The 16,889-nt window shown below is 38.2% G+C and overlaps 1 protein-coding gene across 7 annotated transcripts in view; it reads left to right on the top strand.

The window, feature by feature from the left end:
• The window catches only part of PHKB (phosphorylase kinase regulatory subunit beta), a 116,065-nt gene that overhangs the window by 78,572 nt on the left and 20,604 nt on the right, over window positions 1-16,889 (top strand). For 4 of the 7 annotated variants that reach the window (XM_042480744.1, XM_042480738.1, XM_042480740.1 and 1 more), the window contains 8 exons: window positions 367-449; window positions 549-639; window positions 3,472-3,533; window positions 4,492-4,654; window positions 6,215-6,296; window positions 7,887-7,944; window positions 9,785-9,875; window positions 16,663-16,865. In XM_042480744.1, the coding sequence (XP_042336678.1) occupies window positions 367-449; window positions 549-639; window positions 3,472-3,533; window positions 4,492-4,654; window positions 6,215-6,296; window positions 7,887-7,944; window positions 9,785-9,875; window positions 16,663-16,865 (833 nt within the window). Of the gene's footprint in view, window positions 1-366; window positions 450-548; window positions 640-3,471; window positions 3,534-4,491; window positions 4,655-6,214; window positions 6,297-7,886; window positions 7,945-9,784; window positions 9,876-11,788; window positions 11,880-16,662; window positions 16,866-16,889 lie in introns of all 7 variants that reach the window. The other 3 variants (XM_042480743.1, XM_042480739.1, XM_042480741.1) reach the window with 1 other exon arrangement.

Here is a 16,889-nt window from a genome sequence, read left to right on the forward strand (position 1 = left end):
CTATTACTATTATTATTAGATATAGCCACATGTGGCCAATTGGCAGACTGAATGTGAGTAACAAAAAGATGCTGTACTGTATAACTGAAAAGTGTCATATTAAGAAAGCTCTTTCAAGTGAGATATGCCTGTGTATATATTTGCAGAGCTTGGGAGATAGGCAAATTCCAGAATCCCCATGACTGTCACCATGGCTATGCTGATTGGTGGTTCTAGTGCTTACAGTCTAAAAAGTAACTTTTTTGGGTCTCATTTTCTTAAAAAAAATCTGCCTGTCCAAAATCTGTTGCTAATTTTAAGAGTTTATTGGAATCACAGTCTTTATATCTTTCTTCCTCTACCTCTCATTTTCTTCTTTTTGTGTAGAATGCTTTGCAGTTCATTAAGCAGTACTGGAAAATGCACGGTCGCCCTTTGTTCCTGGTGCTGATTCGGGAGGATAATATAAGGTGAGCTATAACAGACAGAGAGGTGGATATAAAGTTTAACACTTCTGCACAGAGCTTAAAGTTTGCTGTATTGAATCTTGATTTTGCTCTAACCCTCAGGGGAAGCAGATTCAATCCAATACTAGACATGCTTGCCAGCTTCAGGAAAGGTGTTGTTGGGGGAGTGAAAGTTCATGTGGATAGGCTGCAGGTATGATGACCTTTATATAAGTGCAATTATTAATAATCGTCCAATGAATTTTAGTTGCTTTTTTATTTTAGAAAACTAGAAGAGCCATTTGAATATATATAAACTCATAGTTCAGGTGATCCTGATGGTATTAATTATAATTAATCTGTTTAGGTGATCCTGATGGTATTAAATGTAATTATAAATTAGTTGTATGTGTGCATGCGCGTACATTTTCTGTTCCCACACATATGGGGTAATTTGCTTGGTTTATTGACAGTAAGGTTTTATTTGATTAAAAAGCCATGCTGTCATATCGACTACTGAAACTTTCCCAGGCAGCTATCACAACATGTATTCTAGGGTTATTCTTTTAAAGCTGGGCTGTTTCAGAGCCCTTAGAGGGCAGTTGTGCTCTATACTTGTTGCCTTTCCATGAACATTTTCTTAATAATTAATACATGGTTTAGAAGAATGTTTCATCTCTTTGACAATCACTGCTGCTCATGTTGTATTTCTTATTAATGATGGGAGTTGATGTCAACCAAAGCTCCCACCCCCTGCCATCACACACACCTTTAAAGCTATCTTACTGTTGAGCTAGGACTTTGTGTGGATTCCCACCCCCCCAAGATTACTTTTATGTTTTGACCTCTCAGCTACTGAAGCTATTACTTTATACCATATCATCTTTTTTACATGTTCAGGAAGAAGTGATTGAAAGTGCGATATTATTACAATGAAATGATTGCTTATTGTGGTAGATCCTGTTGCAGTTTGCTTCACACCTCTGTGATTCATTGTCTAATGTGTGCAAGCCAAATGGATTTTTACGGTCAGACAGTCACCCCAAATATTGCATGGGATTTCCACGCTCATACCAATCTCTGGGTGAACCAAGTCCTTCTTATCCCATTTTCTCCTGTGCCATTTGAAGATTTGCTTGGCAGTGTTGTAGTCAAGTATCATTTGACTGGTTTACTGGTGCTTCATCTGTTTTATCTTTGTGCTTGCTAGAAAATGTGGGAAGGGAATTTGTAATAACTACAAAAAACAGTTGATTTGTAAGTCATGATAATATCTGTAGACCCCAGCCATAGCAAGATCCAGTCTCAGAGGATTGTTTCCCCAAATCTTTCTTTTAAAGTCTTTCTGTTCCTGGCCCCTGTATCAAGGACATGAACTGGAATTGGAATCTAAAATGTAACGTGTAACACATCTTGCTTTGATGACCAAAAAAAAGAGGCTAGCAACCATTGTATTTAATGTTAGGACTCACCACTCCAAAGGCTTCTGCCAATTCCAGGGGCTGATACTGCACACCTTTATTTTAATTTTTATTTAATTGTGGTTTTTGTTGTTGTTCATTTGTTTGAACGAGAACAAGCTTGTATATGGCAAATGCCTGGTTTGATGTTGTTTTGGTTTTTAACTCTTACCTTCCACTCTTCCACTCTACTTCTGTTCGAATATGTCTTGGCAAAATTCCCTGTGAATTGATTGTTAGAGCCATACTCAACTTATCAACCTTATCTTTGAATATTAAAACATTAAAATTTTCCCATTTTAATGGTGCTGTATTTCCTCTTGCTAATGTTTAAACATTAATTCCCTAAATTAATCGTCTGTCATGTTTTGGATATTGTCCATTTCTTTAAGGCAACGAGGAGAAACTGAAATATTGAGATGGTAAAATGCTGATAATGTATGATCTGTTAAAATGAATATGTACTGCATGTTCGTAATTTACTTCTAGCTTTTGCGTTTGTATGTGTGTGACAGGATATATATTCAGTTAGGTTTTTAGATGTTAATTCATGGCAGAGCTGCATAATCTTTGCTTGCAGTATTTGCATAAAAATATTTCCATCCCTTTTGGCTGCCAAATGTATACGTTTTCCTGTCCTAATACTTTTCACATTTGCAGCCTGTAATTCTTGTATCATAATTTGTGCTCAAGGGATTATATAAATTAAAGAGAGAAGGGCAACATCAGCAATAATAATGCCAAACAACCTGGTCTCCACAGTTGCCTTAGTCTCCTCTTGTGGTGGCATTCCACTATATATGTTCAAAGATTCACTGATACTCATTTCTTTCCCTTTGCTTCTGAGGAACTTATTTTAATGGAAGAACTTTAAGAGTTGTTTCATTGTAGTCCACCTTTCCTAGAAATTATATGTGAATATTTACTGAATTATAGTAGCAAGTAATACATGCACCTAATCAAATATTAATAATGGAAAGAGCAGTATTGTTCTCCAACAGAACACAAATATTTGGCCAAAGAATTCAGCCGGAGGAGTTATGGATAAAAGAGAAGCATTAAAAAGACCAGAAATAGCCTGATAAAGCCATTAATGTACCATGTTTTAAACTGGATATGAGGTGCCTTGGGTCCTGTACAAGGAGAAAGGCAGGATATAAATAAAATAAAACAAAATAACTAGAACAATTATTTGCGGGTGTTTTACAAGAGCAGACTTGGGTAACTGTGTAGGGGCCAGGGGCCGATTTTCAGCTTGCTGTGTGAGGGGCCTACAGGCTGTGCTTTCCCCATTGCTCCAGAATACCTCTGCTACTCTCTGTTGCTTTAGCAAAATGGCAACTGAAAGTCATGTCACATCACTTCCTGTCAACATTTCAGAAGTAAAACAAAGGAAATGCAATGTGCTAATTGCAGACGGTTGGAGTTTTAATAGCAGACAATAGGTTCCATATTGCCTATTATGTCTTTCTGGACTATCCTGAAAGTCCAGAAGACTATGCTGTACATAAATAGTAATGTTACTACTAACTTCTATTTCTCTCCCTCTCCCTCTCTCTCTCTCATTCTCTTCCTCTCCATTTTAGACATTAATTTCTGGTGCAGTGGTTGAACAACTGGATTTCTTGAGAATCACTGATACAGAAGAGTAGGTGTACTTTAAATCATATTGCAATAAAACATGTATCCATAGCATCTAAAATCAGGTGAATGCGACAGTCAGGAACACCTGTTATCAGCTCCGGCTGATACACCAGCTGCGCCCTTTCCTGGAAGTAAGGGACCTAGAAACTGTAGTGCATGCAACCTCATGAATCGATTTCTGCAATGCGCTCTACATAGGGCTACCCTTGTACCTAGTCCAGAAACTACAGTTAGTACAAAACATGGCAGCCAGGCTGATCACCGGTAAAACTAGATGTGCTCATATTACACCTATTCTGAAATCTCTTCACTGGCTGCCTATTGGTTTCTGGGCGCAGTACAAGGTGTTGGTGATTACTTTTAAAGCCCTTATATAGCTTGGGTCCAACCTATATAAGGGATCACCTACTTCGGTACAATCCACCCTGCACCCTCAGGTCCTCTGGGAGGAATTTATTGCAACCCATAAAAACCAGACTAACGGCAAGCTCCCAGAGGATGTTCTCTGCTGCTGCTCCCAGACTATGGAACGCCTTGCTGGAGGAGAGCCATCAAATAACCAGCCTAGACAGCTTCAAAAAAGGTGTCAAGATGGATCTCTTCTGGCAGGCTTTCCCAGAATAGTTCAGTCTAATTTCTATACTTTCCCTGCTTTATGTAGCCACTGCCTCTACTAGAAAATTGCTGTCATTTTAACTGTACAGTATTGTATTTAATCCTGTTTTAAAGGGGAGGTCAATTTATTTATTGAGAGTATGTATTATTCCAATATATTCTAGTCATGAAAGATGCCTTAATAGCTGCAGCAGAAAGGTGGGGTATAAAGTTTATTATTTATTTTACTTATCTCAAAACAACTTTCCAGATTTATTTATTTTGCATAATTTGAAAGAAAAATATAAAGATCAGTCATTAACATGTTTGCTAGATTTTTGTGATTTCAATGGTGTTTTTCCCCCCAGGCCTCCAGAATTTAAGAGTTTTGAGGAGCTTGACCTTCCAAAACATTCAAAAGTCAAAAGACAAACCAGCACACCAAATGTGACTGAATTAGAACAACAGCCAGATATCAATGCAAATGATTGGAAAATCAGGCCAACTTATGAGATTCTTCAGAAACTAAATGTAAGCAAGTAGGAGAAGAAATTAAAGTTTTTTCTACTGATTTGTGCTTATCTCTTGAAGCCCATTATTTGCTAAATGTCATTTTTTAAAATGGAAAGACACATACACACACACACACATGCTGCTTGATTTAATCTAAATAAGCTATTAGGTTTGTAAAATATTCACCAACCCCCTTTTTTTTCTCAGAACAGATAGAAAATCTGGAAGATACTGAGAATATGAGAGGAAATATAGAATTTAATTCCATCAATGCAGATTGTTTTGGATCGCCTCTTTAGTATATTTTACTGTAACCATTTCAAGAGTTCCTCTAAGGCAACAGATGGGAATCATGTAGCTTATGGACTGCAACTCCCTAGAGCATTGCTTGAAGTCTCTGATTCTTCCCTTATTTGATGACATCCCCTTCCCTATGAGAACTTCCAGTGCTGGAAGCTTCCAGGAGTAGTGATTCCCTGTTACAGCAAAGTATTGCCTCTGTTCCACCCTTCCTTGGGGCTTCCACCTAAATGGCCTTTTAACTATACCAGTTTCTGGATACTAGTTTTATGGGGCTGTTATGGCTAAGGCTGGATCCTGGAGCTAAAAATTGACCTCAAACTCTCCTGAAGCTTGCTCTAAAGAATTATAACTCTGGAGATAATTTGAGGGGTGGGTATCCAGGTGATTCATGCTTATACACAACTCCTCTCTTTCTAATTCTGTTCTTGCATACTAACACAAATGTAGCTCAGGAGATACCACGCACACAACAAGATGGAGTTACGGGTAGCTTCATGATAAGCCCAATGTTGTGAGACACGGAGTGGATCCCTCAAAATTTGCCATTCTAAGCAAGAGAAAAAGATGACAATGTCAGAGAGAAAAGCCCAGTACAGACCGCTGCTTTGCGGCAGCCTGGGGCTAAAATTAGGGCTGGGGAGCATGGAGCGTCTGCACGCCCCTAGTGCCATTTTGGGCGCTCGTCCATTTAGACAGCACACGTGCCGATGACATGCCTCATGTGCCACCTCTAAATGGCACGGCGCACAAGAGATGTGGACCCAAAATACTGACTATGAGAGTAAGGGCATGTAAATCTGGACACAGAGGAAATTGTCATGTCTGGTATTCTCAACAGAAACACTCTCTTTTCCAACATTTTGTTTCAAGGTTTTACTTGAACTTTAATTAATTTTGCAAGTCCTAAACTTCTGCCTACTGCCAGTTTGTGGGGGTTGAGGGGAATGTGTGTCAGACTTTGGGCTACTCCAAAATATCTGTGACCTTTGTTTAGATCCACAAGGTATCATTTACTTGTGACCTTATGATCACAGTGATTTTCCTGAATGTATTGAATTCTGGAAGTCTTGAAATGCACATCAGTTCCAATGGGAAATAAGGCAGATACTTGAAATTTTGGGTATCTTCTTAAATGTGCACGCGGGTGTGTGTGTGTGTGTGTGTGTGTGTGTGTGTGTGTGTAACACCATCAGAAAGGCTACTTTTATTCTTTTAAGTTGTTATATTTTGTGATTCCATGCTATTGATTTATACTTGATGGCTATCTGTTGTCAGGACTGCAACTGCCTAGCAAGCCAAGCAATTCTGCTGAACATTTTGCTCAAAAGAGAAGGCCCAAATTTCATCACTAAGGAAGGTATGATTTATTAATAGTAGTAAAGTAGTAGTATATATTTTACAACTGTGAAAGGAGTGGCAAGCAGAAAACAAACTGTGAAACAAACAGTTTTTAATGAAGAGCTGAGTCATCATGAGATATAAAAAGGGATGGGTCAAACTCAGTGTAGCAAAGAGCACACGGTACAGGGCTGAAGGAAAATGTAAGCAGCAAAGCTCAGCAAGAAGGAATGCTGGAGGAAGGTATTGCTAGAAGGAATGCTAGAAGACTCTGTTGTTTGAAACTGTTAATTTAAGAAGATATGCTGTAATATTTTGTTTAGGCTTATGCTGCAAAGAAGATTGCTAAAGGACTAAGCAACAAGGACTATACAGTGCACCCGCACCATGCACGGATGCAATTTATGCAGCTTCCAGCTTATGCAGAAGCCGCATGAGGAGATCAACAATGGTGCGCACGCCCATGACGCACCACATACATGCCCCTCATTATTTCCTATGGGGCTCAAGCATAGGCGGATTTTCCCTTATGCAGGGGGATCCTGCGGTAGCAGCATCCTCTGCCTTTCTGACTGGAGGATGTTTGTAAAACTGTTGTCTGGTCCCAGCCATTGACTTTCATCAAACGTTACAGGCTGGATACCAGGGCCAGACATGATGCAGCTTTTGGGAAGGCAGTGTTACTTTCTGGTTTACACTGATGTTTTGCTTTCACTATATATCCTTGGTTCAATTTTACAATACCTTGATGCATACAAGGTGACACTGATGCCTTTATTGTAATTCAATAAATTCAATCTGTTTGAACTTCTAAACTTGTATCATGACATTCACTCCTCCACTGACCTAAGCTTGTCAGTCTAAACCCATTTGTGTGATTCGCAGAGACCACGAAGAAGAATATATACTTCTCTGGATGAATATATTGGGTTGAATGTTGATTTTCGCTCATGGAACTGGACTGGCAGAAGGGGGGGTTCCTTTCTTCCTACAACACCCCCTGCAGCACCCTGAAAATGCTACACAAAAAGTTGGGAGCAGCTGCTAAATATCCCTTCTCTCAGGGAAGGCGGATTCTGCATCTCACCCAACATCTCAAATTTGTTGGAAGCTTGATAATTATTGATAATCACAATCTCTCCCTGGGAGTGCCCCAACAAGACCTTCTGGATGAGGTCATAACCACAGATGCCAGTTTGCTGAACTGGGGGGTTCATTTCATTGGACTCACAGATCTTTGTGTTCTATCTGCTAGCATTTGTGACTCAGGAACCCCTTTGACTTCCAGTTCTACACAACCTTCTTAGTTAACTGTCTATTTGCTTATAGGCTATAAAGGTGACACTGCAAGTTATTATTGCTAAGAGAAATCCAGTGCCACAAATGTTGTTTTCACCTGGAAACCTATGAAGTGAATAACATAAACACTGATATTTAAACACCTGTATAAACAAGTGTAGGAAAATCAGTTCTTTGTTGTCTTACGCATAATAGGTAATGCTGACCTGACCTTAGACAGTGGCATAAAATGTACAGAACAAGTCCATTATGATCTATAGAATAACTCTCCCTTTCTTTTTGTGTCATGTTCATTTTATATGTGAATTAGGTACAGTCTCTGATCATATTGAAAGAATATATCGAAAAGCTGGCAGCAAAAAGCTCTGGTTTGTATTTTATTATCTTTCTGCTTCCTATTGATATTGTCACATTGTCATTTTTGAATTCTCTGCTGCATATCTTTTTTCCAGTTAAAGTCAGCATGTTTAGGCTAATTTCACAAGAGCTGCATTGTTTAGGATTCTAACGCTTGAATCTTAATAAAATGTCATGCTTCATCCTGTTCTGTAGTATCATCCAGTGCTTCATTTGCAGGAAAAATAAAATAGGGTCTTAAATCCTGGTTAGAACATTAGAAATCTTTTCTCTTGATCCCTGATGCGTGGAAATTCAAATGTACCGGGATTGTGAAAAGAGCAACCAAACTGCGGAATTAAACTGTAGAGTTAGAGTGAGGGAACACAACTCAGAAACAATGCGTTATTGTAATGGGCAATTTGTACTATTAAAAGGGCTGTTAAAATGCTCATGATTTCTGGGTCCTTTTTGCTGCTCTAGAAATTAGTCAGCTGTTGAATTACATTTATGAAGCTTTTAAAAAAGATCTATTATTTTTTGAAGTCACCTGCTAGTCCCATCCAGTTATGATCTCTTTGATACTCTGCTTTTCATGTCAGTACTTCACCTCAGTATCATTACACATTTTTAGCAAGTACATGTTGAAACAGAGGAGCCATGCAACAGTCTTTTCCCCCTTTGCAACCACCAGGCTTTGCTTAGAGCTCCTGATAAATATCTCCTTTGCTCCCCTTCCAGCTGTGTCATAAAAGGAGTCTAGCAATCATCTTTGGGAAATATGTTTCAGTCTGGATCGAATTAAATGGATATGCTCTCAGTAATCCAATGAGTGGCTAGGATTATAAGAACTGCTTTACTGGTCTGTCTGCCCCCTGTTTACAGCCGTAGCTGACCAGATGCCTCTGGGTGCTTCCAAGACAACACGATGCTGCTGGCCAGCTTTTTCATGTCTGTCTGCAGCATCCTTTATTCAGAGGGATGCTATCTCTTTACCTGGAATCTCATATAGTTATCAAGGACTTGTCTAATGCAGTTTTTATAAACCTGGTCCCTACCATGTGTTGGCTCACATACCTTTCACCACTGGCCATGCCAGCTGGGTTGTTGAATGTATTCCACAACACCTAGAAAAAAGGTGGGCTATGTGTCCATGCAGCCTCCTGTCTGGTTTGGTGACCCCTAGAAACCCTTGTATCCACTGCTCATTTTAAAAATTATTTTAAAAAGGAGACTCATAACCAGGGGGCATTATTCTCCCTTAAAACAAAGCACAGCCTCATGGGGGGGGGGGGGGTTTACCCTGAAAAGGAGTCTTGGGGGAAATGTGGCTTGTAGCAGGTCCTAAGGCCTATAGCAGGTGGGAAAATCTGGTCTAACTATGATTTATAAACCCCACAAGCACATTTAAATGTGTGCCCATAATGGAGCTTTATAATATTTATGTGCCTTCATATTGCTTTCAACTTATTGAGACCCAAAGGGATGATGAGGTTTTCTTGGTAAGATTTATTAAGAGATTTGCCATTGCCTTCCTCTAAGAAAGATTGTGACTTCCCTGTGGTCACACAGTGAGCTCCATAGCCAAGCAGGGATTTGAACCCTGTTTTCCCAGAATCCAATATTCAAGCCACTCTAGTTCTCAGTAGTTCTGTTAGTAGAAATTTCCGTAACAAGATGTTTGAAGTAGTACAGCACTCTTAGTTCTGCATGCCTAACAGATCTTTCAACTTCAGACTCTCTGGCTCCAACCCCATTTTTGGAAATGCCTCTCCAGAATACCTGGAACACTAAATAAATTTTGTGCAGGATCAGTGTAGAAACAGCCATCTTCTGAATTCCTCTTTTGAAATTGTTCTGTGCCATATCTAGGTTGGTGATACGCTGCAGTGCGGCATGCAATCAGAAATTTTCTGCCTCTTTAGCCCCTCATATTACAACTCTGCTAGTCCATGGGAAGCAGGTAAAGTGCACCAAGGTTTGAAACAGTGCTGCTTGAGGTGTGCTGGCTTATTTGTATTTTTGATGGTATTGCTTATGTTGGAAGATGTGTCTTTTTTAAAAAAAAATGCTTTGCTCTTGATATTAAAGAGTGTGTGCATTTGTTGTCATGGAAGTCAATGTCAATTTGGCTGATGAATTTTGTGCTAACTTAGTGAAATGTCACATGCTCATTCATTAATTCTCCTGATTAATTATTGTTTCAGTTACAAAGCCAGTACTAGACAATGTGAAACACTCAGTTCTGCTGCATCCCTTCAGAAAACAGAAACAAAAATATATTAGGTTTGCTTTTGAGTAGTATCTATGTTATTACAAAATCAGTTTTATAAAGCTGCAGCCCCTTTTTAATCCCAGCACTTTACATGGTTCTCATTCTCTCTCTCTCTCTCTCTCTCTCTCTCTCTCTCTGTGTGTGTGTGTGTGTGTGTGTGTGTGTTGTGTGCCTTCAAGTTGTTTCTGACTTAATGGCAACCTAAGAGAAACTTATCATGGGTGTTTCTTGGCAAGAGGTTTGCCATTGTCTTTCCCTGAGGCTGAGAGCATGTGATTTGTCCAAGGTCATCAGTGGGTTTCATGACCAAGTGGGCATTGAACCTTGGTCTCCTTGGGTTTATATGTACACACATATATAAAATCTTCCTCTTACATTATCTGTGGTCTCTGATGAGTTTTTAGCCACATTCTGATGTGGGTTATCTATTGATAACCGTGCAGCCGTTCAGATAACGTTAGAGGACAATTCCCAGTGTTTCTCACTGTTAGATATGCTGGCTAGCATTGCTGAGAGTAGCACTGTAACACCATCTGGAGGACTTTGCTCATCCCTAGTCTAGATAGTTCTGAAAGTTTCCAGAGTTTGATATTTTGCACTCCATTGATTACATTTTGCCACAGGATGCTATATAGCACAGCAAGAAATACTTGACAGCATGTTGCTTGAAACATATACTTTACCTCTTACCAGAAGTATTTTTTTTACTAATGCTAAGAAGCAGAGATAAAAAGCCGTGGAATAAATATGGTAATTTTCATGCTGTCTTTTCACTGTCTGCGTAATCACCAGATCAATTTTAATTTTCATCATATTTTGATCAACTCTGTGATATCTCTTTTTTGCCATGTTTTGCCACATGTTTTAATATCCATGTTTTGATGAGCTGGTCAGCACATGAATCAGACCATTAGAACTCACCATTAAAAACTGCTGCCTTTCACAAGTGAGCTACCAAAAAGTGTCTCATTTTCTCTATGTGATAAGAATGGAATATTTTGCATCTGTTTTTCAGTAGAGAAGATTGTCAAATGATGTTTGCTGTGCATGCCCTTTTCTACATTGCAAACAGAGAAACGTTTGTCTGCTTTGTAAGGAAGTTATTTAAGAACCATGAATCCCTTGAACACTTTGGTTTCCTTTACAAAAATGGGATAGTGCAATTTGGTTGAAAATGCCTGAGCATTCAGAAAATCTCAAATACCCATGTGGATTTTTTTTTTTACTGAATGCAAATTGTTAAGGAGGTCTGAAGCAATAAAATTTGTGTTGCTTGTGTAATTTTATTAAGCCATGTTCTGCCAGAGAACAGAACAGCAATGTCTTATAATGCAAAATGCAGTTTAATGAGTTCAGATCATGTTCTCAGCACAGCCATTAAAGTGTGCTTGTTTCAGTGCTTAAATAATTCAAGATTTAGCCTCTCCTCAAAAAAAAGATCTTCTATGAAGACACATCTCATGTTCAAAATATCATATGTTTATTGAAATGTTTAGTGTTTCAGGATGGATCAACTGGGGCAACAACATTTCAATCCGATTCTTGAATTCATTAAACTAGTGTTTGATTTCTAGCTGGATTGCTCTGTTTTCTGCCCTCAGGTCTGTTGTGCGCTTCGCAGCAAGTCTTTTATGTAAACTAGTGGACAGCCTTGCACCATCTATTACTAATGTTTTAGTTCAGGGCAAACAGGTAAGTCTGTATTCTTCCAAATTATTAATCAGGAAAAATTATGAGGTTTAGATTTCTAGTCACTTGCATGATATTTTTGTAAAGCTTTTAAAAATTAGCTTGATCAGATCTAAAGTTTCTATTCTATAAAACCAGCACAAGTATCATAGTAGCTCCCATACCTAACATATTAATTTTGCTCCTTCACTGTATCTATCCATAAAGCAAATTGGATTATAAGTGGTGACAAACAAATCCCATTCATTTGAGTGGGTCTGCTGTAGTTGGGTCTAAATTTGGCGGTAAGCCAGTATTTTATTAATATGTATTACTATGAGTACAGTATGCCTAAGCACAAGACATATCCCTGTCTCACAGTAATTATAGTGTTCATTGTGAAGCTGGGGAGGGGGAAGCAAAAGGAGAAACATTTTGAGGAGGGGAGGCGAAACGGTGATGCAAAGATAATAAGAATGGCAAAGCAGTGATTATTTATTGCTACGTTTTAAAGCAAAGTTTGCAATTCTCCAGGATTAGGAAACTAATGCTGCAAATCCCCAAATATAGAACCATTTTCTGTCTACCTCATGACACAATAAATTGAATTTGCTCCTTTGCTGAATCTTCTCCACTCCCTGAAACAAATTCCCATCCAAAACCACTGTAAAACAGAAATATAAGAGTGCAGGATCCCCAGACATTCATTGAACATCTAAATTGAGATACACAACTGTGCAGGAGTAAGTGGGGCAGTTTCACATGCACATGTTCTTGCATTATTTATGGTCACTTCATTTCTAGTTTCCATTTTGACTGATTTTCAGCTGTTTTTCGAGGACTTTGGTGGTTATGGCAAGAAAAGCAGAAAAACTACTGCATTTTGATGCAGTTTTTGGTGTAATTTTGTCCATTTGGGGGTAATAAAATTTTGGGGGTCTGGGTTTTCTAGGGTTCCTGGAGGACACACAAAAAAGAGACTTGGGTCCATGGGCTGCAGTTTCCCTATCTCTGATCCAAGTCTTGTTAAGCAGCACTGAGTTGAGCCTAAATATTAGTTATACTTTTCTCACAAGTTTGACCTTTTATTATAGGTAACAACAACAACAAAAACAAAGTTCAACCATATTACATATCTATATTCATACTGTTATATTAACATCTGCTTTTAAATCCTATATAATCTCTTGTTATTTTTACCTTTGATATACACCTCTGTACATCCTGTAAAGTAATTTAAGTATTTCTCTTATTATTGTTTCATCTTTGTTGTCCATAAATTAGTTATTTTTTCCCATTCATCCTCATAGGTTTGCAAGGTCTTATTGCTTAGGTACATTGTTAATTTATCCATCTATGCCATTTCCATTAGTTTTAAGATCCAATCATCGATATTCGGGATTTGTTGGTCTTTCCACTTCTTAGCGTAGACCAGTCTAGCAGCTGTTACTGCATATAGAAGTATACATCCATATACTTATTCTGTCTGACTTCCTAAACTGGTTGGCATATTTAACAGATAGGGTTCTGGGGTTACAGGAAAATTCAATTTTAGTGTTTCAGTTATTCCTTTGTGTATTTCCCTCGAGTATTCTTTAGCCTTATCACACTTCTACCACATATGATAGAAGGTCCCATTTGTTTGGCCACATTTCCAACAATTATTTTTTGGGTTGTTATACATTTTGGCTATCTTTGCTGGTGTTAGATGCCATCTGTGGAAAAGCTTGTAATAATTTTCTCTAAGGTCATTACTTTTGGTGAACTTGTTGGTTATTCTCCAAGATTTAATCCATTGCTCTAAATGTATTGGATGGCCAACATGCTGTGCCCATCTTACCATACTGTTCTTGATTTTCTTCTTCCATCTCATATGACATTAACAAGTGATAGAATTTTTTGATGGTTCATTTGTTTTCTGACCCGAGTAATTGTTCTAATTTTATTTTGCTTGTCTCTATGCTTTCGAGTTTCTTATCTCTTTTAAATCCTTCTTTTAGTTGGCAGTATTCCCTTCTTTTTATTTTAGTAATACTTTCTAGATTAGCCAATTGTCTCTAAGTAGATTTTCTTTTTTATGGAATGCTTCATGTGGGAAAGTCCAGAGTGGTATTTTTGGGCACAAGCATTTTTAAAAAATCTCATCCATATCTTCAATAAGGATCACCTTACATGATGATTTCCAAACTCTTTATTCATTTTCAATTTATTATAGCATAAGAAAGTGTGCCATCCAAGGTCTATATTGAAACCTTCTAATTGCAGCAGTCTTTTGTTATCTAATGTTATCCATTCTTTTACCCAAGGCATACCGCAAATGTAATAATATATTTTCATGTTAGATAATCCCATGCCTCCTCTTTCTTTTTTGTCTTGTAATACTGGGCATCTTTGACGCGCAACTTTGTTAATATTGCAGGGTTTGGTCTTCTCTCCATTGACTAGGATCTGTGCATTCTGATTCTGATATATACTGTTGATCCAATTCAAATATTATTTACTGAATTAGGTACCTTAGGTACCTACGTATAAGGAGCCCTGGTGGTGCAGTGGTTAAATGCCAGTATTGCTGCCACAATGTTGTGAATTCGATCCCAGGGCTCCAAGGTTGATTCAGCCTTCCATCCTTTCATAGGTCAGTAAAATGAGTACCCAGCTTGTTGGGGGCAATTGGTTTACAGATTATAAACCACTTAGAGAGTGCTGCGCTCACTATTTAGCAGTATAGAAATGTAAATGCTATTGCCATTGCTACGTGTGTTCTAGAATTTGTAGCATTATGCTGCTCAAGAGCAGTTGAATACAGAAAGACAACATGCATTTATAATTCATATACAACAAACAAAAAAAATGCATCTCATAAAAAACAGTAAGGAACTTCAAATACTTCCACTAGTTTTACACTGGTAATATTTACACTGGTGATATTTTAAATCTTGGAAGGTTTTTAATACTCATATCTTGACATGTGATAGAAAGCAGTTTCCCAGGACTGGGTGGGCATCTGTCATTGTTCCATCAGCACCATGGACCTTTTCAAAGCAAATGCTAGGAAGGGAGTGATACAGCTTTTGGCATGCTAATTCAGTCAATTTCTAGAGACCAAATCAACTTTAGCTGTTAATTTAGTCTCTGCCAGTGTTATCAAGACTCACAGGTTTAGACACGTCTTTTGAAACTTGATTCACTTGAATATGCTAAAAGTTTTTTTACAGTACTCTGATAACTTTTTAAAAGTCCAGACTTTGTAGAGTTTATCACATCAAAAGTACAGATAGTCCATTAAGATAAAAGAAATGTAAATTATTTGAAAACAGAGAGTCATTTCTATTTGCATTTGATAGGCACCTCAGGCATTTTTGAACCAAAAAAGCATTTCCTAGAAATGACATTTGAGCAGGCGTATTTGCAAAACTGTGCATATAATATTAGCAGGATGCCCTTATGGGAAGCAGTGTGGTTTCAGAGGCCTTTTCCATCTCAAGCCGTCCTTGTGGATTCCATTATCACATTACTGTATAATGATTTGTGATAAGGCTGTTTTTCTGTGACATGGTTTGGCACTGTTTGTTGTCATCTGCTTTGGCTGTGTTTGTCTGGATCACTTACTGTTTCATTTGCTTGGGTTAATGAACCAGTGAAGATGTAATGCTGCCTATCTCTTGGCAATAGTTAGTGAAAGTGACTATGGGATTCTGTGCTCCCATCTCACTTTTAGTTCCTGTTTAGGAGAGAAGGCTGATTAGCATTAACAATTCCACAGTTAACACTGGTGCATAAGATAATGACTAACCTTAGCTAAAGTGGGATGCTGATGGAGAATGTATGGGGTTGGAGAGAATGGGTAATCTTTGTTAAAGGGACAGACAACATTATGACTGCATTGACTAAAGACAGAGGGATGTGCATATGTATAGAAATAGATATGGTTAAAACATAGAAGACAAAATATTATTAAGCGCACCAATGAAACATTAAAGATTTAGGAACACATTTCCTACATCTCATTTGTATGGCACCAGAGCTGGCCGTACCATCAGGCAGAGTGAGACCTTAATCTCATATGTTACATGCAGGGAGAAGAGGAACGTTAGCATCACTAGCCATTTTCCTCTATTGAAGGACATAAATGTATATGTCACACAAACAGTCTTGCTCCCTCTATCTCCTGCAAACAAGTAGGTTGTAACAGAGAATGGCAATCAATTACAAATGGTGAAACACTATTCAACTGCTAAATGGGTAGTATATATGGGAAGGAATTGCTATCTTGTCCTTTGGTTTAGGCAGCAAAACTGGGCCTGCTTTGTATGACACACAGACTTAATTTGAATTGCTACACATACCTTCTTCAACTCTTCTCATCTTTTGTGTCCTTCACCACCAAACTGAACCGAGGGCTGAAGGAAACTTTTGGCTGAGTAAAATTCTAGAGACATATATGCCTGGAGGAAGCACTTCATGGGGCCAAGTCTGTGAACTGTACAGGCCCAATAGAAGTTTTAATCATAAAGAAATAATAAGGCAGTCCAAATCTCTTTCTGAACAAACAGTCTGCCAAATCATTATTCTGCCTTTAAAGGTGATGCATTTTGTTGCAAAATGCTGTATTAATAGAAAATAAAAGAGGCATGCAAAACTCCATTTACTCATCAGTTGTAAATTTAACTCACCAAGCTAATTACAGTATCCTCCCCTCTATTTGGCGCTGGTGCAAACACAGAGAGTTGAGTCAAGAAGGTATAATGAATTTACTGTTTTCTTGTTTCAGGTTGTAACTCTAATTGCTGCTAATGTATTCCTTTAGGTGACTCTTGGGGCATTTGGCCAGGAAGAAGAAATTATATCTAATCCCTTGTCTCCAAGCGCAATTAAGGACATCATCTACAACAAGTGTAATTTGCAGGATGAGAGGGAAGCTGTTCTTCAGCAAGAACTTGTCATTCATATTGGCTGGATCATCTCCAACTCCCCTGAATTATTTAATGGCATGCTGAAGATACGAGTAGGGTCAGTAGACCAGTCTTTTATTCT

The sequence above is a fragment of the Sceloporus undulatus genome, chromosome 8 (genome assembly GCF_019175285.1).
Source record: "Sceloporus undulatus isolate JIND9_A2432 ecotype Alabama chromosome 8, SceUnd_v1.1, whole genome shotgun sequence".
Classification (NCBI taxonomy): Eukaryota; Metazoa; Chordata; class Lepidosauria; order Squamata; family Phrynosomatidae; genus Sceloporus; species Sceloporus undulatus.